The 26,486-nt window shown below is 38.0% G+C and overlaps 1 protein-coding gene across 1 annotated transcript; it reads left to right on the top strand.

Moving 5' to 3' along the window:
• On the top strand, window positions 1-25,994 carry LOC135946535 (low density lipoprotein receptor adapter protein 1-like). The gene is made up of 7 exons (XM_065494787.1): window positions 1-153; window positions 22,401-22,558; window positions 24,198-24,310; window positions 24,366-24,477; window positions 24,538-24,682; window positions 24,738-24,835; window positions 25,381-25,994. The coding sequence occupies exons 1-7, from the start codon at window positions 108-110 to the stop codon at window positions 25,585-25,587; spliced, it is 879 nt and encodes a 292-aa protein (XP_065350859.1). The 5' UTR covers window positions 1-107; the 3' UTR covers window positions 25,588-25,994.
• Window positions 25,995-26,486: the final 492 nt, after the last annotated feature.

The raw sequence follows: 26,486 nt of genomic DNA, 5'->3' as shown, positions 1-26,486 counted from the left end.
AGAAGCACACGAGGAGCAGCGGCCTTTCGTCGTTCACGTTCAGTGTGGCACCAGCAATCAAAGCACGAGCATCGCCAAGCACCCGAAAAAGCATCCCCGGCACCAACATGTCATTCCTCAAGTCCATCTGGCGCGGATCTTCCAAGCACAAAAGTGAGTACTTTTTATTTCTGATTACGAGACGTAACGATGGGTTAAATTTTTCAATTTAAAAATAAAATAGGAAAATTATTATATCTGAAGTTGGAATTTACGGGAAAATTGAGAAATACTAATAACAAAATCGATCAAGCGCTGGTTCTATTAAAATATTTCAAAATGACTCGTTCCATTTTGAGATTTAATACCCTTCAAAATTAGGTTAATGGTTTAAAAATTAAATTTATAACTTGTTTAGTTAATTTAGGAGAATCAGGATCAAGGCTTCAAAAATGATCTTTTAAAATAAAATTATAATTTACATTTTAAACAGTTTTCTTAAATTTTTATATATTTTTTTATGTTGATTTTCTTGTCCAAAATTATTAATGGCAGAACAATTAAGAAACAAAACTAAAAATTATAAACTCGTCTCCAAAAATTTGAAATTATCTTAAGCTTTAGAGCACTTGGTGCTACTAAGAATGCACATTAAATGTAAAACACAATTAAGTTTTTAATAAACGAGACGATTTGTCCCAAAATCGACTCATGTTTTAGCTACAGAAGAATTAAAATCCATTTTAAAACTATTTAAATTCAACAATTTAAATGACTGCTCTATTAAAAAAAATCATGGACAAAATAATCAAATTTTTCATTTTTCCACTTTTAATTTAAAACATTAATCGATTTTTTTTCTTAGATTTTATAAATGGAAAATAATTTCATTTTTAAAATACTCAGAACGCTACTGTACCAATTTTTCTACCGTCCGAATTTGGCCCACATAAATTAAAAAACCACAAAAGCGATGTAAATTTTGAATGAACAATTGGCAAACTTATTTACTGTTAATGCGGGATAACTTTAAAAAATTTTCTTAATGCGGAAAATGTACCAACCAACGCAGAGAGCATGAAGTGAGCATCATGCCGCTTTTAACCTAATTATGATGTGGCTTCTGTTCGCATCAGATCGATTAGGCGGAATCTTAATAACATTAATTTGACGACTTTTTACTGCCCTTAATTGGGCGTACAAAAACCAGACGCTTTTCACGCCCGGCGTAAACAATTTTTTAGCGCTACTAATTACAGACGGAATTTAAGACAAACAGTCCAAATTGGAGTAGAAATAATATTTCCTCTGAAACAATTTACGTCTCAAATTCCTGCGAGACGCAGACAGACGCATCATCTGCGAGTGTTTATTTTTGCGTCTCCGCGAGATGTATTTAATTGAGCGACCTTTCGAGTCAAGAGGTTAACGCTTGCTGGCCTGATTTCGTGCCCGAGATTTTGACCCTCTATCCCAACGTGAATGGCAATGTCAAATGACGGTCTTTTGATTTCCTGCGGGTGCAATGCCAGATTTGCGCACCCGACCGGCCAATTATTGATTTTTATTTATGCCTTTTCGCATTCGTCGAGGATGAATAAATCTCCTCGGGCTCGTAAATAATCTAGGGTGGCTGCTATGGGCTGGGCCTCGTTTTTCTCCTCCATCTGCACCCGCGATTGAATTTCCAGCACTCGACAGGCACGTGAGTCTCGCTGCTTGATTCTGAGAAAGACGTGTATCGCGTTCTCAATCAGTGAAATTGATACGCTAGCTTGCAAAGTTGTGATATGGGAAAGATTTCAAACAAAATCACGACAGAAAAATTTAGATTCAATGGATTTTTACCAGCGGGGGCCGGATGTGCGATAAAATTGGTCGCACTGCGCAGATCCAAGATGGCGTCTGAATGTGGGAAACAATGGATTGCCGTACGAGTGTCAAGAGTTTGTTTTTACGATCCAAAAGACACAATTAGTTAAGAGTAATGCAAATTATTGACCAAAACTTGCTTCTTTTCGCGCATTTTCACGTGACAATTATTTCGCGCCATTTTTTTTATCTGCGCGTAGCACAAATCTGGCCCCCGCTGATTTTTACGATGATTTTTCCCTTGATTTTTATTCTTCTTATCGTTATCTCTCTAACGGTGCGCACAGAAGATTTTTTGCTAGTTTTTGCAATTGTGTGACGCTGCTCAACGATTTGGTGGTTTAAAAGCGAATTTTATTATTTTTGCACGCCAATCTTTGAACGTGAAATATTTTAAATAATTAATGCCTGCATTCCTGACATTATTTTTATTGAAAAATTATCATTTAGTTAAAATTTTCCTCTACGGATCTAAAATAAATTGTTTTATTCAAACTTTCATCATTTAAAATTTTTTAAACACCTGAAATTTTAATTAAATTAAGTAAATTGAAATATCTGAGTCAAGTTTTCTATGCTTCACGATCATTACCATTTTTAAAATGAGCATTTAAATAAAAAACCGAATTAAAGCATTCTTTTAAATAAATTAATTATGAGCGAAACAAATGCGTGGTAAACCATCAGTCAAAACCAAACAATAACCTTCCTATTTAGGATGTGTTTTCCTTGGTGCTTAACCGTTTCCAGAATTTGTCAACTTTTTCCTTGTTATTCAAACCAACAACGTATATTATATTATGTTTATTTATTTTTTTATTGCGGTTGGGAGAGCGTGTAATGCAAAACCGCATTGTAAGTAGCCCTTGCAGTGTCAAATGCTCGAAAAGTGTGTCTCCTTTCTTTCTCTCACTCACTTGACGTTATATTTTTCTGCTGCGTTATCGCGTGGAGAGTGCGCGGAGACTGTGGAGAGTGCCATGCGGTTGTTTATGCGCGCACGCGATTTATTTGCTCTGCCGGCGACCAAGTTTCCTTGCACGGAACACACTCACACACACACTCTGGCATAAATGTATGCTAATGATGGATTTTTCCTCTCTTTCTCGCTCCGCTCCGCTCCGCACCGACATGATTTATTTATCAACCACTCTCCCGCAACGAACGAACGCGCTCCCACGACCACAACAGGTAGCGAAAATCTCTACTTTGTAGTGAAAATGTGCAGCTTTGGTTCAATATTTGAACATGACGATAATAATTGCAATGTTTCGTAATGTGCTTTTATTTTTGTAGCCTCCTGGGGAGTGCACACACACTCGCGCGCGGCGTGATTTTTGAATGAAAGCGCGCAGCATTGACCCATAAATTTTGCGCGCAAGGGGCCGTTAATGAGGGCCATAATTGTTTGTAAACGGCCGTAAAACTTGAAACCAGCATTATTGGCACTTAATAAACAGGCCGGCGAGGCTCGTGCAATCGCGCATGCAAATTATTTTAATTTGCATGCAGTGAGCTGTAAAATTCGGATCAAATTTAATTTTTTCCTGCAAAACGATGAGATATTTTAAGCTCGAGGAAAGCGTGAGAGGAAATAATCTATTTTTGTGTGAATTGTAGACTCTTTATTCCCGGAATAATTATTTTGTTTGCTTAAGTGGAGCATTTTTTTGTTTTAAATTATTTATTAGCTGAGAAAAAGAAATGTTTTTGTCATGGAGTAGAATTCATTATTTGTTTTCTTACCAAGTAGTCTTACTCTTTTGATTGGACGCTGTTGAGTTTTCGGCTTTTGGCTGGCTGCTCAAGAGAGCGTAGTTAAGAGCAAACAAGACCGCGAAGAGCAGTTCCAATACCGAGAAGAGAGCGTATTTCCAACTAATCTTAGCCCACCAGTCGATGAGTCGAGGCCACTGAAAGAAATGAGCTCAATGATATTTACTCAACTTTTATTCCATCCACTACACGAGCGAAATATCAGATTATTAAAAAATAATCTGAAATAAATTGCACAAAAAGGATTACATTAGGAATTTTTTATTTTACGAAAATATGGCTTTTGGTTCATGGATTGACTCTGTACAAACCCGTTCAGGCCATCTAACCAAAATAAAATTACCAATGCGCGACCAATCAAAATGAGAGAAGATAATTTTTCTTTTCACTTTTTTACCGGGGGCCTGGTTGCGATTTTCCGCCGGTCAGAAGTCAATTTAGCGTCGAAATTTATATGGTTGTTTCAATATTGACCCATTTTGAAGCTGCGCAGTAAACATATGCTCATCTTAAGCATGCGCAGTATGTTCAGATCGCTTCTCCATCTCACAGAGAGGCTGAAACTCATCACTGCGCATGCGTGATCCAAATTAAAACCTTCTGCGCAGTCGTAATTCCCACCGGGGTCCGGATTGCGATCTGTGTTGGTTCCCGCCGGTCAGAAGTGAATATGGCGTCGAAATAATGGAGGCCAATCGGGAGACAGTCTAGCGGCTAATCAGAAGCTTTGAAAAAGAGGCGTGCTGACCTAATAATTTCATTCCTGCGTATTTTGTTACATTTCTATCAGCCTGTTGTGCCATCTAACGGTCGATTCGCCAATATCCATTGTGTTAAATCTATTTTCATGATATTTTACGTTTTTAACTTCCCGCAGTACTCTACCAGACGCCATTATTTCTGCGCGTCGCTTCACTTAAAAAAATTAATTTTTAAATTCCCAGCATATTTTCTCTGTAGAGCTGGGAGCAATTTTAATTAGAATTAATTTGAAGCACGCCAGGCCCTCTGTAAGCAATTTCCGTGCTCTTGTGGCTGGATGGTGGCCAGGCATTTGCATATCAAGTCCGCTCTTTAGCTTTAGCTTTAGCAGCGGCCAGAAGCTTACTCTCGGCATTTGGTATGCAAACAATCGCGCGGAGATCGGAGCACCCTTTCCGCGTGTATAATCATCTTTCGAATGAAATTAAAACCTCTTGGCACACAGAGAGAAAAGAAGAAAGAGAGCACACAGGGTCGGGAGAGTGAAGTGGCGCGGTGCGAAATGCACCCTCTCGGCGGGCGCGGGGGTGCGATAACGCGCATTCCGTGTGAAGTGGTGGCGGGGAATTTTGAATGAGGCCTGGCAGGCAGGCGGGCAACCCTGATCCCGAGCAGGAGTCATTGACGGGGTGCGCATGGGTTTGGTCTTCGCCCTGTCTGCGGTCGCCATGGCAACGCGAAATTGGATCGAAGTAGCGAATGCACACGTTGACTGAGAGAGAGAGAGCGGCCCATTTTATATTATTTTCCTCCTCGCCTCCGCCTCCACCGCCGCAGCCGCCTCCACTGCCCCCTCAGCCTATAAATACAGCAGCGACAAATAATAGGCAATGAATGAATTTTTCCCCCGCGCGTCTGTCGAGAAAAGGAGACGAAAATTACGCCCCGATGCTCGAGTGCCTCGCTGATTTACTTCTTTTTCTCTCGCGCGCGCGAACGAGAAGGGTTTCTCATTCCGCCTGCTTTCATACGCTCGTCGGAGCGCGGAAAAGCGTTTTCTGTTTTCGGCCCTCTTGATAATAATGACCTTTGCTTGCGGCGCGTCAAAAGTTGGTCCACAAAGGCACGTTCGTGGAATTTGCATAATGCGGTGCGTGCAATTTGAGCTTTGCGCTTCGAGGGTGCGTGTTTTGTGCAAATTTGCGAAATTGCAAGGCCGGCATTCCTTCGCTGCCAGTTTCAAAGCAATTTCCGAACCATTTCAAAGGTCTCATTTTCTTGCCGCTAAGAGTTTCTTGCGTAAGCCTATTTTTTCTCCAGTTCAAGCCGAAGATTTGAATATTTTTTAGTTATTTTGTGAAATATTTGCATTGTTGCTAAATTTTGTTGCAAATTGGGAATTGGGGTTTGGAATTTTTTTCGTGATATAATCCTTAAATCAGGTTACAATTTAATGTTGGTCAGTTTTAGCTTAATGTTACACAATATTAATTAAATAATGTATATAGTGTCCGTCCAGAAACCTCGAGTATTAATAGTCATAAATATTAAATTAATAACTGGTTGTACAGAATATATTTTAAATTCAGGATTCGCAATATTATATTAGCAAACACACGATTCTTTAAAATTATATTTTTAACTACTGTATTGTATAACAGAATCAAAAAAATTTATTTATTTAATTTAATAAATCAAAAGGTATTAAAATTTTCAGGAAGTAAAGTATCTGTTTTTTTCTTGCCTTAGTTTTCAAAATATTGTCGGTCTAAATATCTCTTCGTCTCAACACCGTAAATAATTGATTGCGATTCATTTGATCTGAGTTCTTTAAACAAATAAAATTTCGAGAAATAATTTTTGGACGATCTTTTTTATTTTGTTCTTCAATCTCCATTTTTACATATGTCTGTTTTCTAAGGAAATGTCTCCTTTTTCCTTTCAAAATCCTTTTCGTAATTTGGTTAAGTTTCAAGTTGCAAAGGACTGAAAGAGATCGGTTTACTTATTGTTGAACAAAAAGATAAAACTCATTTTGTTCTCCTGAAAAGTTCCAATTAAATGCAATGAAACTCCGACGCAAAAGTTTTGGAGAGCAGTTAGTTGGACAAGTTAGTTGAAAACAGTTGGCGTGAACGCAGACTCGACAACAACTATACTGTATCCAGCAGGAAATTTCCGTGATGAAACTCAATCAACACCCGGGTGCGTCCAGGCGAAAACTGATGAATCGATCGGGCAAAAAGGGACCTGTGACATATCGCGGTCGGTGCGCGGTCGGTAGACCCAATTACGTAATTAAAGCAGCAGCGACATCAACCCACGGGCTTTTAATAAACACACAGCAGCCATGGGTGTGCGTGCATTCCGGACCGCTTTTAAAGTGGAGCTGTACTGAAAAATCCTGGAGGGCAAATTTTATCTTAAATTGAGTCCCTGAAAATTGGGAAAGAGGATTTTTTTTATTAAATTTTGCATATTAATAAAGCATATTGTAAACTCACGATTTATATAGTCAGAATGTTGATTGTTTCTAGTAATTAGAAAAATCAATAAAATTAAAATTACTTTTTAAAAAAACTTACAAAGAAAACAAAAATATTTTTTTATTTTTTAGAGTAGCTGAATTGTTGTTGCATTTAATAACATTTTTTACATTGTAAGGATAAGATCGGTTAATTTCAACACTCAATTTGAACTTTATGTGTACAAAACTTAAGAATGTTTTCGTAAATTCAAGATTTCAAAAATTTTAACAATTTTTAACATCACGTCAGAATTAATGGCTACCACAATTATTTCAAAGACTGGTTTCAGGATTGTTATTTGGCAGTTTTGGCATTTTATTTGAGCTCTACAGTGGTTAAAACCTTTTAAAAGACACCAAATTCGATGAAATTGGAAATTTTCGAAATTTTTAATCTCAGGGTCCCGTCAGGTACAGACCCTGAAGGTTGAATTAAACCTTTATGGGTCCATCCTAGGCCTTCTTGGTGTTTTTAAGCAAATTAAATGCGAAAAATTATAATAAACGAACGATAGGCAAAATGCGCATGCGCGGTCGAGCAGGTTTTTTAATTTTCAAATTCGAATTGCAGCAAAACTATCGCAATTGCACCTTTGAAACTTGGTGCGCATGTGCAGAATTCCACGGGCTACATTTCAGCCTTGAACCCCGAAAAAATCTGAGGGTGCTATCATCCCTTAATTTTGAATTTTTGAAAAAAGGTCGCAAAAGGTGACCTTGACCTTCGACCTTCGAATTTTTTGTAAATTAAAAAGTGGTTCAGGATCGAAAACTAGGTTAAGCAGTGAAAATTTCAAGGTGATACCTCAACCCAGTCAAGAGTTACAATTTATTAGAATTTGACTTTCGGATTTTACCGAATAAACAGGAAACGCCCCTTTCCCGAGCTTCAAACCTGGAATTAACACTATCACTTCAAGCAAATTTAATTTCCACATGGTCGTCGCGTCAAATCGGTCTCCAAATTCGCGGAGAACTGCTTCCAGAGTTAAAATTTTCCTCATTTCCCCAAGCACAACGCAAAATATGCACATTCTTAATTGTTGGCTGCTAGAATCCACTTTAATAACGAGCCGGTGATGAGAGCAGGAGAGCAAAGCGCAGCAGCCGTATCCACACCACACGCTTTATTGATCAGCGCTCTGCTCACTCAGCGTAGCGTGAAACTGGCTGTGTTTAGGCTCATGTTTGTAGCTGGAACGCGCGCAGAATAACTAAATTTGGTGTGTGTCTCGCTGGTATCGCCGCCGCCACCGCCGCCGAAAAGCTTTGATTCGAGAGCACGCCGCTCCCTCGCGACGCCCTTTTTGCAGTCTGCATCCCTTGCAGGCCGGAGCGGAAAATTGCCTCTTGCCTGGCGACAAATTGCATTTCGGCTTCGGCAAAATGTGCTGCTGCTGGAGGAGCTGGATAGGAGCTGTTTCCGCTTCAGTAGCAATTCTCTACGTTTCTGATGACAGGATTATAAATAGTGCCTGGCAAATTGCACCACTCACTTTTTCTTTCCTCTCTGATCTTCCTTGTCGAGTCGGAAACATCAAACGGGAGCAGTATATTTGCGATTTTTTTTTATTTTGCGACTGATAAAAAATATGCATATTTTTATTTTTAACACGTTTATTAGCTTTAAAAAATAAGGTATGGTAAGCCTAATCAAATTAACCCCAAATTTGATGACAAGGTTATTTTTTTAATTAAAATTTGGGATTTTTTTTAAAGTGCTTTAAACGTTGTCTCATTAGAAGCGTGGGATATTTTTGTTTTGTTTCTTGAAAGAGTAGGAAAACATGTTTTTCTCAATGAATGTATTTTCCTCATTCAGCTCTTGAATTAATTGTTTTTTATTAATTTATTATTTTCGTATTTTAATATATTTTTATAATTGATAAGGTAATAATTTTCCTTGCCAGTATTCAATTTTTTTAGTTCAAAAAGGAAATAAATATTACGTGACATTCAAATTAAACCAAATTACCTCAATATAGTTATATACTACATATGATATTAGTCCGACTAAATTAATTAATTTGTTAAACGCTATATTCGTGCAACACACTATTTAATCAATAATTTATTAGTTTTTACAAGTGTTAGCCACTTACACAGTTGTTTCACCCTAAATTTTTATTACTGCTCAAGAAAATTGTTAATAAATCCACTTAAAAAGGATTAATACAGAAAAATCGTGGAAGATCCTTGTTGACAAAATGCATGAATATTCAGTCGAAGCCAAAACTGTAATTTTTTTTATAAAAGTGGCAGAAAAGTTAGCTTGTTTATCAAATAGTGTCAGTTTCAACCTGGAAAACGTTGCCGAGGGTATATGTGAGGGAGCAAATAGCTTCAAAACACTTTTTCAATGTACAAATAAATATCCATTCAAAATTATACAGGTGGTCAAGGATTTGCCATCCATGAAATGGTCCGACACAAAGGACGTAAAGGAATTTCAAGAGAGTAAACATGTTTTGCTCTTTGAGGAGATTATTTTGAGCAGGTGAAAAACGCGATCAATTGTCGTATCATGAGAGGATTACTAAATACAGTCGAATGAGCAATAAAGTGTTTGGAAATTTCCACTGGGGTTGGTACTATATTAAAGGGATTCACAATAGATGAGGACTGTCTCCTTACTTGAAATCCTATTTTATATCACAACAAAGAGCTTCCTTAAAACGCTGTTGGACAGATCTCGACCAGAGGAATCGAAATCTGCCAAGAAAATGTGCTCAAGCGCTGGAAATTTTTATTAGAACAAATTGTTTATTAAATTGTCATCCTGTCTCGAGATCCAATTTAAATTTTATTCTAGTCTCACAAGCAAAATAAATAAATTCAAAATTCACTAAAAGCTCAGGAGAAGCTTTGGCAAGTGTATTTTTCTCCTTGGTGCACATCAAAGAAGCTCATTCTTGCATGATGCAGATTGCAACTTTGTTTGAAGATATCCAAGTCAGGTCACACGTGACGCTGAATGCATATAAATATCGCTTTCTGTGTGCACATTATTCAAACATTCGAGTATATAGTCACATTTATTTATGTGTGTCACTCGGTAAACAAATCATGCACCGACGAGCAGGCAGCCGCACGGGTGGCGGAACTCGCGGATGCACTACTATAACTATATAGAGCTCTTTACTCTTTTCATGCAAGATTAGATCTCGAGGCAAACAAAGGAACTTGTTAGTTGGGCTAATAATATTGCGACGGCAGCTGTTGTACCTCGAGGAGCTGCCGCCGCCGCTGCCGCCGCCGCCGAGGAGAAAAGTTGCTTATTTAGCCAGACACCGGGAAAATTGATTAAAGCAGCCGGGCTTGCTGCGCTACACCGTCTCCTCCTCTTCCTGTGCCGCGCCGAACGCTTTCATTGAGTAATAACTTGTTGTAATTACGCCCTAAAAGCTTTATGGAAGCAGAATTTTTAAAAGAGACAGCAATATTCGTTTGAACGGATTTTGTCAAAGGCAAACTTTGCCTTTTGGAAGAAGAAGGATAAATCGGTTTTATAAATGGGTGAGCAATGTCTACTTTATATGAAAAAAAAAACATTTATTTACTTTGCTGGAAGTAGAATTTCTCTCAAAGACTTCAACGAGACGGAATAGTATTAAGTTATCTAGTTTTTTGTAATTTTGTGCACCAATTTGATCAAGAATAATTATTTACCCTTGGATATGTTCTGCAAAATTGGCACAATATTTCAATATTGTTCTATGAAAATTAGGAAAGAGCTTAAATTTACCCAGGTTGCCGTTTAAATTTTTGAAAAAATCGGTAACAAAATTTGCAAGCAAATCAAGCAGCACCGTCTCAGTTTTAAAAATAAGGAATTAGGGAAATTAAAAAGGAAAATCGTGGAAAATGCTTGTTGCCAATGCATGAAAAGATCCCTTAGGATTAATTTGAAGCCAAAATTGAGCTAAGTAGCATTGTAAATATTTGAGAAAAGTGGCTGCAAAGTTAGAACTGTCTCCTTACGTGAAATCCTATTTTATTTCACTAAAAAAGAGTTTCCCTAAAAAGTTTCACACGCTGTTGGACAGATCTCGACGAGAGGAATCAAAATCTGCCTAGAAAATGTGGTCTAGCGCTGGAAATTTTGGAGAAAATTGGAAACAAATTGTTTATTGACCCGCCACTTTAAAAAAATAAACGAAAAATAATCTCCAATTTATTTTCCCTTGCCAAGATTGAAATACTGCCCTGCATTATCAATCTTGTTGACGTGCCGGCCGGCCGGTGAGCGGAGATTTGCCTTTCAAATTAAATTTTTCCGATGAAAAGCGCTTGCTCGTTATTTTCACACAAAACGCGGTCATCAGCAGGAGCGCGAGCAGCAGCTGCTGCTACAGTATATTATTCTTTCACACCGTGTTATAAGAGGCCGAGATTCTTTTTCCGCGCTGCTCGCTCAAGCCATCACGTTGATGAGGACGAGTCTGAAAAATTCATTCCTTTCAGACACGCTGGAGGCAAGCGTTTTTCCACTCTCATATCGTCATAGAAAATATTTATATATATACCAAGCGCTAGAAATTTTGTTTTGTTTATTTTTCACCACGCAGGCAAGGGAATAAAAAAAACTCATTTGCGGGTGGTTAATTTTTTAAAAAGGCGCACAATGGAAAAGCGCTGAAATGTGCATCGTAAAAATTTTTCAGCTTTGTTACGTTTTTTTTTGTTCATTTTAATGCATGCTCGCTCTCGGTAAACAAAGCAATTTGTTTGTGCCTAAAAACAAACAATAAACATGTTTTGTTCTAAATTCTAAATATTTTTTTTTTTTGATCGGCTCATTAATATAGAGAGCAGCTTTTAAAGTGGAATGATAGTAGTTTTTATTTAAAAAATTATTATTGCATGAAATTTTAATCGTAATTGACAGTTTTTTCATAAACTTCTTACCAAAAGTGCCCGAAAATCCATTTTTTTACTACCGGTTACGCCCACTTTTTAGCAAAGGAAATTAATTAATTGCTTCCGGGGTGAGGAAAATTTTGAAAATTTAATAGTGAGAAGATAAAAAATAGTACTTTTGAGTCTTGAAAGCTATTTTTTATTTTTTCAAAAATTGCAGATTTTCTAAAGGGGTGTGTGTTTGGCCTGATTAAAATTCAGCAGTTGATCGTAGCGTCAAAAACTGCCTAAATTCAGAAAGCTGATTAAATTTCCAGTTTTTTTCCTACAGAGCAAAATTTTCTAAAATTTACAATTTTCGCACAAATTTCATCTGAAAATTTAAACTGGACGTTAGAGAACCTTTAAAATTTTTCGGGAAGAATAAAAATACCCAAAATTAAGTTAATTTATTCGAAAATCTTATTTTTCGTTTTGATTCTTGATAAAATCCGTCCAATCTAAATTTCCACGGTAATTCGCACGAGCTTAGTTTAAATTAAGATAAATCCAGCGAAATTCACACGTCTTGAAAAGCGTCCCTGGGCGAAAATATAAGCATGCTAATTACCGCCATTAAATGCGGGCCGTAATTTTGGCTTTACGAGCACGCGGCTTTAAATATTAGATAACGTTTGCCCCGGCGGTATCAACGGTTCGTCGGCGGCCGAGCTAGTTGTGCATGAAAAAGCCACAAAGCCCGCACGGCGCGCCTGATTAAAATGCACAGCATTCATTTATTTATGAAGGCGCATGTCCAACACCTGCACACCGTTAATTAGACTTTTCGCCAGCTGCTGCATGTGCAAAGCAAAGCAAAACAAACAAACAAACAGGCTGCTTTCGCAAACATTCTCGTCAGTCACAATCTGTAATTTGCAACACGTGCCGCCGCCGTGCGAGATTTTAATTGAGTTGCAAAACTGCTTCTTCTGCATGCGCATTCGGAAATGTGCGAAAGCAGGTATTCGTTTCAAAACGTGCCAACACGCATTATCTTATTCATCTTCTCCTCGTGGCGCGCGCATATAATTTGTGCGAATAAATTGAGCGTTTCTTCACACTTGACTGGCTGTGTGCCCGCGCGTATTGTTTTCTTGAGTTACAGAGAGCAGGAAAACGTGTTTTGCTCAACACACAATGCAATGCAATGCATTCCTCATTCCTGACTCTCGAGACAGCTCTTCCGCGAGGAAATGCTTTTAATTATGACATTTAACTTGTTTAAACTATTCAAATTTTGAGATAATTTAATTTTAAATAAAACAATTTTATTCTTTTGGAAATAAATGAAACCAAGCTTCATTTCTGTTGCTTTAAAGTGGAATGATACAGGGCAACAATTGAAAATTATTTAAATTGTTGGATGCCAAAAAAACAATTTGTTCAACAATTTGCAATAATAAAAAATGACCTTCCTACAGTAAAAATTCAAATTTTGCCAATTTTCTCAAAATTTACAGTGCTTGAACATATTTTCTTGGCATATTCCGATTCCTCTCGTTGAGATCTGTCCAACGGTATGCCACTTATTGGGGAAACTCTTGGTTTTGAAATTAAATCGGATTTCAAGTAAGGAGACAGCCCTTACCATTTGAAAAGCACGCTAACTTTCCAGCCAATTTTCTCAAAAAATTACAGCGCTTCTCAGGTCAATTTAGGCTTAAACTGAATCCTAAGGGGCGAGTTTATGCATTGGCAACAAGCATATTCCAGGCTTTTGCAGTATCATTGCTTTTTAATTTCTAAAAAACGAGAAAAGAAATTAAAACAACAATGTAAAGTAACAAAAATAAAGCCTAATTTTATTTATTTTAATTCATATAAACACAACCTTGAGTGGCCGATTATTTCAAAAATTGTATTTATTATTTAATCGATTTAATGCACTAACTTACTTTTATTTTATGTAAATTTATAATTTTAGATTTTAGATTTGACAAAAGATAAATTTTACCTTACCTTGATTTTTTTCTTATTTAATTTCTTTTAAAAAGGAAATAAATAAAACGGGAGATTTAAACAAACATAATCATGTAGAGCAAAAATTTGCAGTTACATAGAGATAAGTGCCCTGTTTTTCCAATGAATTTCCATATGTATTTAGACACCCTTCCAAATTATCCAAGTGAAAAATATTTATAATTCGAGAAAAACGTTCTGCTGATTACGCAAGGGGTGGAACCAACCCTCGTTTTGCGCAGGCAAATCATTTTGCGCGAGTTTGAGTCGCAAATAAGGGCCCCAGCTCGTCCTCACATCAGCAACACGAGTGGCAATCCGTCAAAACAATCTGCTGGTCGTGATGTGCATGCGTGACGAATTAACAAACACTATAGCATATAATATTACGTAACGCGCGTACCCTTCGCGATTTGGATTCATATTCATATTCATATAGGTGAAGACGCGCACGCCAGCCTAGCCAATGCATAATTCATCTCAAAAAATAAATGCAAAAAGCTCGATCTCCACTTCTCATGTCAGCAGTAGCGGAGAAAGTGAAGTGCACGAAAACGAGTTTTCTCTTTCTTATTAACAACTTACTGCAGTTTGCGTAGACGCTTTACATCGGAGAATTGGACTGGTGCTTCAATTGAGTGTGTAATGAAAGCGAGAATCAAAGGGCAAAGTCGTGTAAGTGTGTGTCAGTGAGTGAGTGAGAACCCTTTGGCGAGGAGACGACTTACTTTCATTACTGTCGCCAGCGAAATGTGAATTTTCATACAAAGCGCCCGCCTTGTCCTTGCTTATATTCTTGAAAGGCCTCCTTTTGAGATAAATGGGGAAATAGGAGCATTCGCTTTAGGAAAAAAAGAATTTAAAGGAGTTGTGCGTTAAATTTAATTTAATTTAAAAATTAAGAGCGCAAGAGAAAGGGTAAAAATTAAAATAAGGAAAATTAGGGGGCGTGTCTAGTTAAGAATATTTTTTACCACTCAATTTTTACCAATTTCTTGCGCAAGAAATGCAAGTAATTATTTTATTCCATTTTCCCCCTTGCAAAAATCTAAAATTTGCGGCCAGAGTGGTCAAAATTTCCTCTACTGAACAGATTTTTTCTTTTAAATTGCCGTTTTCTGCCTCAACTTCTCCAAAAATTTATCTCTGACAATTTTTCAAGTCGAGGTCATGAGCTAATAATTATAAAATATTGAAAACTGAGGTGCAAACATTTTCTCCAAGAAACTGGTTAAATAAAAAACTCTCTTTTTACCGCTTTTTGCAACCCTGTTGAAAGTTTAGAAAGAGTTTTAAATTAAAAGCGTTGCTTACGCAATTTAACAGAAAAAAACCCACATTTTAATTAACTAGAAAAGAGCGAGAGAGAGAGACGTATATATTTTCATCAAAAGAGCAGACGTAAATTATAAAGCTGCTGCTTTTTTGCTGTCAAGAATAATCACAAACAAATTAGTCCTTTTCGTTTTCATCTCATATTCAGACGCTTTTATTACAAACTTGCAACTGAATTTTGTAGCAAAAATCGTCTGTCTCTTTCTCTCTTTCTCTCTGCAGACGCTCGGGGCTGCTTTTGTGCGCTCTCGCTAGCTTTGCCTCCCACGCTCACTCGCTCTTTTGAGGCGAATTCAGAATTAAAAAAAGCGTTTTCGCCGCAGTAGAGGCGTGTAATTTGCATGATAATGAAAATGGTACAAAGGAGGCGAGTGCGTGCGCCAACGGCCCAGATGCGATACGCATTATATTCATCAATAACAATTTGGCCGCTGCGTATCGCTATCCACCCCGAGTTTCGTAATCCCACCACGCGGAATAATGAGCTAATTTAATCTCCTTTTGATGAAACTTCATCTATTATATATTATTTTATTACTTTGGAGTATTTAAAGACCGTCTTTGACGAGGTTTCTGTGCACACCAATCGATTCCTGAGGTCCAGCGGGACGTGCGAACATTTTTTCCCGCCAAAACATTATGAATGCGACAACTGCGCATGCGTCAGAGGTGGCTAGATCTGCCAAAGAAGTCATTCCTACAGGCGATCTCTCTGCAAGTGCTCAAACCAGCTCTGACGCATGCGCAGTCCTCGCATATATCCGTTCATATATTTTTGGCGGGAAAAAAATTCGCACGTCTCGCTGGACTTTTTTAACGAAAAAAAACATCCAATTTACCTAATTCGACCCTCAGGAATCGATTGGTGTGCTCAGAAACTTCGTCATTTGAAAAACTGTCCGAAAATCTGAAAAACGGAACAAAAATCGTTATAATTTCCTACTATATTCAGTTTAAAACTGCAGTAAATGCCTCTTTACCCAAAATTTTCATTTCTGTGCCAGGAAATAAGCCAATCATTTCAATTTCCCATCCTCTCTAGCAGCTGTTGCAACACAAAATTTGCAAATATGCAAATTATTTCTACCCCGACGGCGTTTAAAAAATAAATTAAATCAACCACACGTGTTCGATTGCTTTATTTATTCCCGTTTTGCTTGATGGTGTTCATTAAACAATTATGCACCTTGCTGAGCAATTTACACGGCCAATTAGCGATGGCTGAACAAGTTGCTTTAATCACTTCGCCATTGAGCGAGCGAGCGAACGACCTATAAAAATCGCACTCGTCTGGCTATAATTACACACGCATTTTGAGGGCATTATTATTACAACTTCTTATTCTGCTGCGATGGGGTTACGGGCTGCATATATGAAATTGCGAGTTCCTTAAATTTCCCACGGCCAGATGGCGTAGCACGTTTTTACGATGTTTCCAGCCGTAAGGGAGTTCGTGACTGTGGTCATAATTAATATTTGGGACGAGCCCTGTGCACTTTAGGCCCTTGGAAATTGTAACCGTGTAGTATGACGTCAATCTGAACACGAGTTTCAGCTTTATGGAGCAAAGGGTCGTTCGAAAATTTATGATATTACATATTTTTATGATATGTAGGTGGTAATTTCTAAAGTTTAAATATACCGACTCGTTTTGGCCATATATAATGATTAAATTTTACATTTTAGTGGATTTCCCCGCAAAAAGCTTTATTGCATATACAGATTTGGTCGTAAGGATAAAAAATATAGATAGGTAGCGGTGTAAATTTTCGAGAAAATCGGCCTTAAAGTTAGCATTGTTTCAAATGGAGAATTCTCAAAGGAATTTTGCAATCGTGATTTTCACTGAATTTCTTCATTTCCTCCAAGAAAGACTCACACTGTCAAATAGATCTCAATTAGAGGATTCCAAATCACGTGAGAAAACATGGTCAAACGCTGGAAATTTTGCAGAAAACTGGCAAAAACCATTTGATTGGTCAACAGAGGGGGGCGTGGCACGCTCTTTCCCGCTGTAATAATTTTTCTGTGATGATTCCCGAATATATTAACTTAATTTTGGGCATTTTTATTTTTCCCTAAATATTTTTAAAGGTAATTTGACGGCAAAAACTAAATCCTTTTGTTTAAAAAGGGCGTATAAGAAGAAAAATTAAAAAAATTGGAATTTGGAGCACTTTCGGTCAGCATTAAATGAAAAAAATTGGACAATTAGGGTTAAATTTTCATGTTATATATTTTTTAAATTAAAAAATCCCTATTATTCCTCTTTAAATTTCAGAAATGCGGAAAAACAAACGAATTCTTCTTTCAAATGATCAGTATTTATATATAAAAATTTTTTGAAACCTAAAATTCATATTTCTTCCGAAAGGGTTTGTGAAACTCGGATAATTCAAATATTTGTCGAGTGTTTTAGCCGGAAACTTTGCAATATCAGTCTGAAAAATTGTCCACAACATAAAATCACTTTTTCGGCAGAAATAAAAAAGTCAATTCCGCAGTCAGTTGATGGACGACGGGAAACGATTGAAGTTAAACAAAAACGGACCAAATTTCCAATAACAGAGATACAAAATTACGTAAAATAAAGCGAGCGAGGCATGAAATATTTGATGATGTGCCCGAGCGGCAATAACCGAAATTGAATCTGCTTTCATTGGCGGAGTGCGAGACTGCGAGGCGAAGGCAAATTTGCCGTGCATAACGACCCGCGCCGGGCCAAATGGGCTGGAAAGGCAAAAAAAATATTATACATAGAACAACGCGGACAAAGTGCAGAGGCGCTTTTCGGGGAGAACATCTCGGCCCCAAATGGCTCTCAGGGCAAATGTAAACACATAAAAGTCGGCGATAAAAGTGCAGGGTGCAGTGCAAGCGGGCGTATCGATTCGAGAGCGTCGTTTCGGATCCTCTCTCTCTCTCTCTCGCTCCCCCGAGCCCAGCCGGAGAACAATGACGCACGGATTTGCATTCCATATGTACTCCGTGTGTTAGTTATTATTTGTTCGGACGCTACATGGCGCCGAGCCAAGTTGGAGCGGCGCCAGTTCGAATTTTATTCACATCCAATCAAGTCCGAAACGACCCCAAGAGATAAATAGAAAGAGCCACGTGAGAGAGATGTGCGGATTTTTCATCTGCCAGTGTCAGAGACTGTGAGTAATGAAACTCGGCCATGAAATATTAAAATATACTGGCCAACCCCTTATCCGTCTTCATGACGTGCCCGCCGAGATTTGCCTTGCAAATTTAATTTTCTGATGGAAAAACAGGAAACTGGGTTATGAAGACTACGAGCGAGGATAAAATTTACGTAAAATATTTCTTGGAGAAGGATTTATTTTAATGCCGTTTATTTTTAGAGAAAATCGTTAAAAAGAACGGAATAAAAATTATATAGGCTTTACTGCTTTGATTTTTTTCTCTCTGGAAAAAAATTAAACTTTTCAACCCGAACTTTTTGTCCTCAATTTTATTTTTATCCTTGGAAGGGTACGAAAAACGTGAAAAAATCGTATTATTTTCAAGACTAGCATTTTCCGTTGCGATCTGTGTTGGTTTCCCGCCGGTCAGAAGTAAATACGGCGTCGAAATTTATAGTTTTTTTAATATTCACCCATTTTGAAGTTGCGCAGTAAATTTGTGCGCATCTTAAACATGCGCAGTATGTTCAGATCGCTTCTCCATCTCACAGGAAGGCTAAAACTCATCACTGCGCATGCGTGACCCAAATTAAAACCTTCTGCGCAGTCGTAATTCCCACCAGGGGCCTGGGTTGCGATCTGTGTTGGTTCCCGCCGGGCAGAATTCAATATGGCGTCGAAAGAATGGAGGTCAATCCAGTCGGCCAATCAGAAGCGTCGAAAAAGGGGCGTGCCGACCTAATAATTTCGTTCCCGCGTTTTTTGTTACATTTCCATCAGCCTGATGTGCCATCTAATGGTCGATTCGCTAATTACTGGCTGTTCCAATTTTATTTTACGTTTGTTGGATAAATAATTTGACTTTTCTGCCAGAAAACCGACTAATTGGAGTTTAAAAATGTAGGACAAAATTAAAAGTGAACAGACAATTCGAGGTCTAGGTCAAAACAATATAAATCTTTAAATAAATTGCTTGTTTTTGGAACGGAAGGAGGAATTTGTATATCTACCACATCGAATTGAGTAAATGGCCGGCCTTGCAAAGGCTGTTTCACGAGCAGAGTGAAATCTTATTTGCCAGGCTTTCGAGACTATTACGTATTCAAACGGTTGATGGACAAGGGTTTCCGCTCATTACAATTTCCAATGAAATTCCACGCGAGGCCGGACAGTTAACGCGCCGCTGCAGCCTCGAATTACGCCAGATCAACTTTTTGCGCTTTGTGCTCCGTTTTCAGTGAGAGAAATTGAGACGCGAGAGAGGAACAGGTCCACGCATAGTAGTAGCGATGAGATAAAAGTGGAAAATCAGCGTGCGTCCCCCGCGAGCGAGGCTGATTGAATGCATAAATAATCAGAACACGTGGCTGCGGCAGCGGCGGCTGCGGCAGTGCTTTCGGAAACAATGAAAAAGCACCAAATTTATTCTGCTAGCTGCGCTCTCGTGTTTCCAGGCACTGATTTCGAGGGATTATTTATGCGCATAAATTTATACACGAGAAATAACACATGCAGCGAAAGAAAAATGATACTTTCCGCCGGCTGACACTTTTGTGACTCAGCTTTGAATGCGTATGTCTTTTGGCAAATCGCTCGAGTTGTCTCTGAAATAGACTCGACTTGACAAAGACTTCTGCATTTGGTAAACTTGAAAGAGAAGCGATGTATATCGATCCCACTGCGTTTATTTTCGGGTAAAAATATATTCCGTGATTCACAGCAGCAGCTAGAGCGATAAAAAAGGTGCAAAAGCCTGACACACCGACAGTCAAGAGTGAAATATATTGCAGCTTTTCGCCGTAAAATACAGTTTAAATCGATGGCTATAAATAGTATATTCAACGCTTTATTTTCACACCAGTTAATTAAGGTTTAAAAAGCCTTTCATCGATTTACAATCGTGCAGAGAGAATTGTGGCTTTATATTCCCAATTTTTTATTTTATTTGAGATGGAAACTTTTTAAAATTCACTTTACAAATTGGTTTGAAATGCGCTAAATTGCTCCACTCGTTTTAAAAAGTGCTGCAAACTCCCCATTTAATTGTTTTTCGGCCTTTTTCATTATTCGACCTTAAAAATGGTTATATTTTGCAAAAAACAAATCAGATTTCGAACATTTATGTATTTTAATTTAATTTATTTCATTTAAAACCCCTCATTTTGGGCATTCGCGCTGACTTTAAACATTTTAAGGATTTTAAGCTTTATATTTGTTTCGGAAAAATGCACAAAATCTCGGAAACGTAGCAAAATACGGAAAAATGAGGCTTTTAAGGGTTCTTTTCATCTATCTTTTCTTTAAAAATTTGAAATAAATTATACAGCCCCCAAAAATTTTTATTTAGACAAAATGAAAAGCTTAAATAAACTCACTTGAATCGTTTTAGCTGAAATGTAAAATTATTGAATTTTTCAAAACTATTCAACTTTCACAACGTACTCATCAGTTAGAAAATCAGTTTAAGAGCAGTCTGATAATACATATTTTTTTGAATTGCTTGCGTGTGTAATTATTTCTTTTTCTGTTTTAATATCAATCCAGATTATCAAACTAATAATTTAAATGCAAATTTAGACGATTTTGGGATTTTAAGACAGTTTTAAATTAAATTAAGTTGGTAAAAACACACTGAAACTAATGATTTCAAACTAAAAAATGAAGAAATTTCATTATGTGGCAGTGGAAAAACTTTAAAAAACATTTAGAAAATAATCTCTCGATTTAGGCCTTCGGATTCACCCTCTGCGTTTCTATCAGCGGCTGATTTTGCGTCGTTTTCGAGTATGTATCCTGCTAATACCAGGGGCCAAACCACTAAATCGGAGGCTCTCGAGGATTAGTGCCCTCTGAGCGGCCTCGTCGGCAAGAATTTGGCAACGGTTCACTAGAGTCTCCCGGGAAATGCGCCAAATTAGAAGAGCAAAATACCCAAAGTTGAGAGGTGCGTTGACCTGCGATCTTTTCTTTATAAAATCCATTAAATCGATGGAAAATCACCGGCTCTTCACGTGTGCACGCCATGTGCAGGTGCCATTTATTTTGAGCGTTGGCTGAAATTCCGAATTCCGACATTCCGAGCCAAGCAGACAAGGTCGCTCACGTGTCAAAAGCGTGGCTCGTATACACTATATAGTGAGCTGTTTCAAGATCAAACGTACGCAAATTTCCTCACCGGTGCCAAAACTTCGAGAGAATAATAAACAAAATATGCGCTGACCTCGTTGATAATGCATTTCCATTTCCCTCTGCTGACGCACGGAATTAATTTATTAATATTTTTCTGATTTATGGGAAAAAAAGGTCAAGTGCAAGGCGCACGCTTTTTGATAACACGAACGCGTCACCAAATGTTTACAAACATTGCCGTTGGAGAAAAGGGGAAAATAAAAAGTCTCGGCTTTTGTTTTGTGGTGAAATTTCATCTCTATCTGCTCTTTGCTCCACACGCAAAAGACTTTTATGGCAGAGCAAGATCACTAGGTCAAGCTGACGCCGAGAAAGAATATTTTAATTTGTGCAGACGCAGTTTGCAATAATTGTTTTCTGCGTAGGCGAAATGAAATAAAAAATAAAATTGCGAAACACTTAACAATAACAATACCATTTTGTGTTTAAATTTAGAAATAAACTAAACGTACTGCGCATCTTAAGCATGTTAAGTATGTTCAGATCGCTTTAAAATCTGACAGGGAGGCTCGAATTTATCACTGCGCATGCTTGGCCCAAATTAAAACCTTCTGCGCAGTCGTAATTCCCACTGGGGTCCAGGTTGCGATCTGTGTTGGTTCCCGCCGGTCAGAAGTCAATATGGCGTCGAAATAATGGTGGACAATCAGGAGACAGTCTAGCGGCCAATCAGAAGCGTCGAAAAAGAGGCGTGCCGACCTGATAATTTCTTTCCCGCGTATTTTGTTACATTTAAATTGGCCTAATGTGCCATCTAACGGTTGATTCGCCAATTAACGGACTAATCAGCTGTTAGTAAAGAAATAAAAACAAAAATATTCACTGTGCAGAAGCTATTTTGTAAGCCAATTTCATTTTACGTTTGTTTTCTGCGTATAGGCGAAATGAAATAAAAAATAAAATTGCGAAACACTTAACAATACCAATACCATTATTATTTTGTGTCTAAATTTAGAAATAATCCATAAACTGATCGGCTTATTCTCAAGTGTGTGTGTGTGCCTTGTTTCCAGAGCTCTCCGAGGACTTTGTGCTTGGCAAGCAAGAAGCAGAGTCGAACACGAACCTCGAAGGTGTCTCGTTCGACGTCAAATATCTGGGCAGCACCTTGGTCGAGACCCCGAACGGCGAGGGCTCCACCGCCGAGGCCATAAAAACCGTCATCACCATGGTGAGCGCTTGTACTTTCCTCCCCGGAAAATCGCGATTTTTATTTTTGACGTGCTCCAATAATTGAGATGGATTGTTTCCGCTCGCTCAGCAAAAACACTCACATCGACAACAATAATTGCTTATTTCGCGTGCGTCAGTTATTTCGCAAGTGAAGTGAAGCAGTGAAGTGCTCTGTGCTCTGCAGAGCGCCAGCAGGCAAATCAATTACCCACTGAAACGTGTTGTTTGCCAATTTCACAGAAGGAACCAATTACGCACTATGCGCTTCGTCTCTCGCGCAAAACACTCTCTTGGCGGTTGATAATTAAGCGAGACACGAGGAAAAGCACCCAAATAAATTCTCGCTGTTTGCCATTTCACGCTTGAGCCGATTATAAAGAGCAACAAAAAGACGCATTTGCTAAAACGTGTTCACACGTTCTTATTTTTTGCTGATTGTGAGTGAGCAATACGAACAGAAACAGATTTTTGTACTTATTTTTCTGTTAAAGACTAGTTTTTTCTCAATTTTTAATGACAAATAGAAAGCGAAAGAATAAAAAAGTCTTTTAAACAATTAATTCTTTAAAAATTTTCGTTTTCCCGATAATTAGCCTTTGCGTTTAAATAATCTTTTCATTTTATTTTTCAACTTAAAGGCTACAAATTATTTTTTTCATAAAGGAATGGGTTTCAAATTTGGCCTATTCCAAGTTAAAAAATAAAATTCCATTAAGCTTAGACGGTATCCAAAATTATATTATTTAATGATTATTTTGAGAACGCTTCTATAATAATTTATAATTAAAGCGAGGGTATTGAGCTACACTCATCAAGCTCAATCGAATTAACGCATTAATTTAGTTCATCGGTTTAAATCAAAGGTCATTACGGGTCAATTTCTGGACATTTCGGCTGTTATTCCTAATCATACGTGTTTATATCAACAAATTTGGCGTAGAACTCTCTTAAAGACCGCCTTTGACGAAGTTTCTGAGCACATCAATCGATTCTTGAGGGTCGAATTAGGTAAAGTGGACATTTTTCCCACTCAAATAATGCAGCGCGACGCGCGAACTTTTTTTCCCGCCAAAACAACATGAATTCGAGAAGTGCGCATGCGTGAGAGCTGGCTGGATGTGACAATGAAGTCATCCATACAGGTGGTCTCAATGCAAGAAGTGCTAAAATCAGCTCTCACTCATGCGCACTTCTCGCTCTCATATTGTTTTAGCGGGAAAAAAAGTTCGCACGTCACGCTGCACTTTCTGGTCAGGAAAAATATCCATTTTACCTAATTCGACCTTCAGGAATCGATTGGTGAGCTCAGAAACTTCGTCAAAGACTGTCTTTAAATTAACATTTGAAAATCATTTAATAAAATTTTTAATTTTGCATTCTTTAAAATTCAAGCTCAATTTACCAAGGAAATAAATCCAGCAAATTACTGATATTTAATTATATTAGTTTTATTTCTTAAGGTACAGTTTATTTTTATTCAGTTCTTTTTTTAAATTCCACTCTCTGCTCTTTAGAAATAATTTATTCCTACTAAATTTCTGCGTGTTTTTAATCATTAAACTTCTGGCGGTTCCCATTCATCCTTTCAAATAAATTAAAAAATAAAACCTATAAATCCCAATTTCTTTTGTTTTCAGGCGAAGGCGAGTGGCAAAAAGCTGCCAAGGGTGAGCCTGACGGTCGGCCTAAACGGCATCAGAATGGTGGACAACGCCACCGACGAGATCCACTTGGACGTGTCAATTTACAGGTGAGCCGCGTATAAGCAGAACATAATTAGTTTCAACTAACTTTGCATTTCGCAGGATATCCTATTGTTCGGCCGACGCCACTTATGACCACGTATTCGCTTTCATCGCCACCAACAGCAACGAGACAATGGAATGCCATGCTTTCCTCTGCCCCAAAAGAAAAGTGGTATGGGTCGCGCGCGAAAGACAATTAAATTGTTTTTATTTTGTTATATTCGAATTGCAGGCGCAGGCAGTCACCTTGACCATTGCACAGTCGTTCACCATGGCTTACGAACTGTGGCAGATTTCGCAAACAAAACACGACTCGCTGCCGGAGAAGACGGACAATAACTCTGACGATAGGCAGAACGAGGACGACCCAATCAAAGGTATATACAATTCAATGCAATTTTCGCTCTGATCACCCAATCAATTTCTATTCAGAAATGGTCAAAATCGAGGCCATCCCGAAGAGTCGCAGCCATAGTCTTCTGATTGACCTTTCATCCGAGGTGCCCTCCTGCGCCGAACCTGCAAACTGGGTGAGTTTTTTTTCTCAACAACGCGTCAAAAAGTATCATAGAATGTGTTCCGATCGATTCCTGAGGGTCAAAATAGGCGGGGAAGTTAATTTTTGCGGTTTAAAAACGTTTTGTGACGTGCGAGAAGCAAAACGCACGTTGTTTTGGCGCGCAAAACGTTTGAATCCTTTGGTTGCTCTACTGCGTAAGCTGCCAATGCCAAGCACGAAGCATGGCTGTGACGTCAGAGGGGAGACGCATGCGCAATAGTGACCAAAAAAGATTCAAACGTTTTGCGCGCCAAAGCAACGTGCGTTTTACTTTGCGCCTCTGCTCGCACGTCACAAAACGTTTTACAACCAGAAAAATTATTTATCCCACCTATTTCGACCCTCAGGAATCGATTGGAACAAACGAAAATGTGTTTCAGTAGGTCCTTAAATTTATAGTACAAGAAAAATGCAAAAAATTAGTTTTTTTGTAATAAAGATGTATTTTTTTCCCTAAAAATTGCTCCTATGTGTGTGTGAACCAAATTTAACGCAAAACCGATTTTGTGGTTCTAGGTGTGCTTCGAGGAGGACGAATTCGAGAACCTGAACTCGAGTTTCGCGCGTCTGGCGGCGAGCCGGAGCAGCTCGTCGAACACGCCGGTGAGCACCCCTTTGAACCCTCCTCCGCGCTCCATCAGCCTGGACCCGTCGCCGTCGTCGGCCGGCACCAAGAACCCGTGGAACGAGCAGCACAACAGTATTGACCTGTTTTGCTCATGACAGAAACGCGCTCAGTGGACCGACTTCAGCTGAATTTGAGGAGGAACTATTCATGTTTTATTTCGGAAAGAAGTCAGCAATGCGTTTATTTTTACTCGCGAGTGTTTCAAATTTTATTCAGAGTTAGCGGAAGTTTCTTTTGAAATTTCGGAAAGATGGAAAGAAGTGTTGTATATACATATCCACCGGCACACATTTCTATATATTGTATCTAGCGGAGACAACTTTTAGAGAAAGATCAAATTAATACAATTATATTTCATCGTGTTGTATATAAATGTGTAAAATTCGACCACTGCGAAATGCGGAACCAACAATTTGAATCTACAGTAACACCAACATTCCTACGTCTATTTTACGGAATTTAATTGGAATAAAACAAAACAAAAATCTCGTAGTCGATGGGTAAATAAGAGAAAGGGTAAAAATTAAAATAAGGAAAATTAGGGGGCGTGTCTAGTTAAGAATATTTTTTACCACTCAATTTTTACCAATTTCTTGCGCAAGAAATGCAAGTAATTATTTTATTCCATTTTCCCCCTTGCAAAAATCTAAAATTTGCGGCCAGAGTGGTCAAAATTTCCTCTACTGAACAGATTTTTTCTTTTAAATTGCCGTTTTCTGCCTCAACTTCTCCAAAAATTTATCTCTGACAATTTTTCAAGTCGAGGTCATGAGCTAATAATTATAAAATATTGAAAACTGAGGTGCAAACATTTTCTCCAAGAAACTGGTTAAATAAAAAACTCTCTTTTTACCGCTTTTTGCAACCCTGTTGAAAGTTTAGAAAGAGTTTTAAATTAAAAGCGTTGCTTACGCAATTTAACAGAAAAAAACCCACATTTTAATTAACTAGAAAAGAGCGAGAGAGAGAGACGTATATATTTTCATCAAAAGAG

The sequence above is a fragment of the Cloeon dipterum genome, chromosome X (assembly GCF_949628265.1).
Source record: "Cloeon dipterum chromosome X, ieCloDipt1.1, whole genome shotgun sequence".
Lineage (NCBI taxonomy): Eukaryota > Metazoa > Arthropoda > Insecta > Ephemeroptera > Baetidae > Cloeon > Cloeon dipterum.
Note: the sequence above shows the minus strand (reverse complement) of the source record. Positions and strands in the feature narration are given on the sequence as shown.

Bases quoted from the DNA above. Each gene is read 5' to 3' on its own strand.
- LOC135946535 (XM_065494787.1), top strand. From the start codon at position 108: ATGTCATTCCTCAAGTCCATCTGGCGCGGATCTTCCAAGCACAAAA. The intron at 154-22,400 runs GTGAGTACTTTT...CCTTGTTTCCAG, and splicing joins CGGATCTTCCAAGCACAAAA to AGCTCTCCGAGGACTTTGTG. The intron at 24,683-24,737 runs GTATATACAATT...ATTTCTATTCAG, and splicing joins CGAGGACGACCCAATCAAAG to AAATGGTCAAAATCGAGGCC.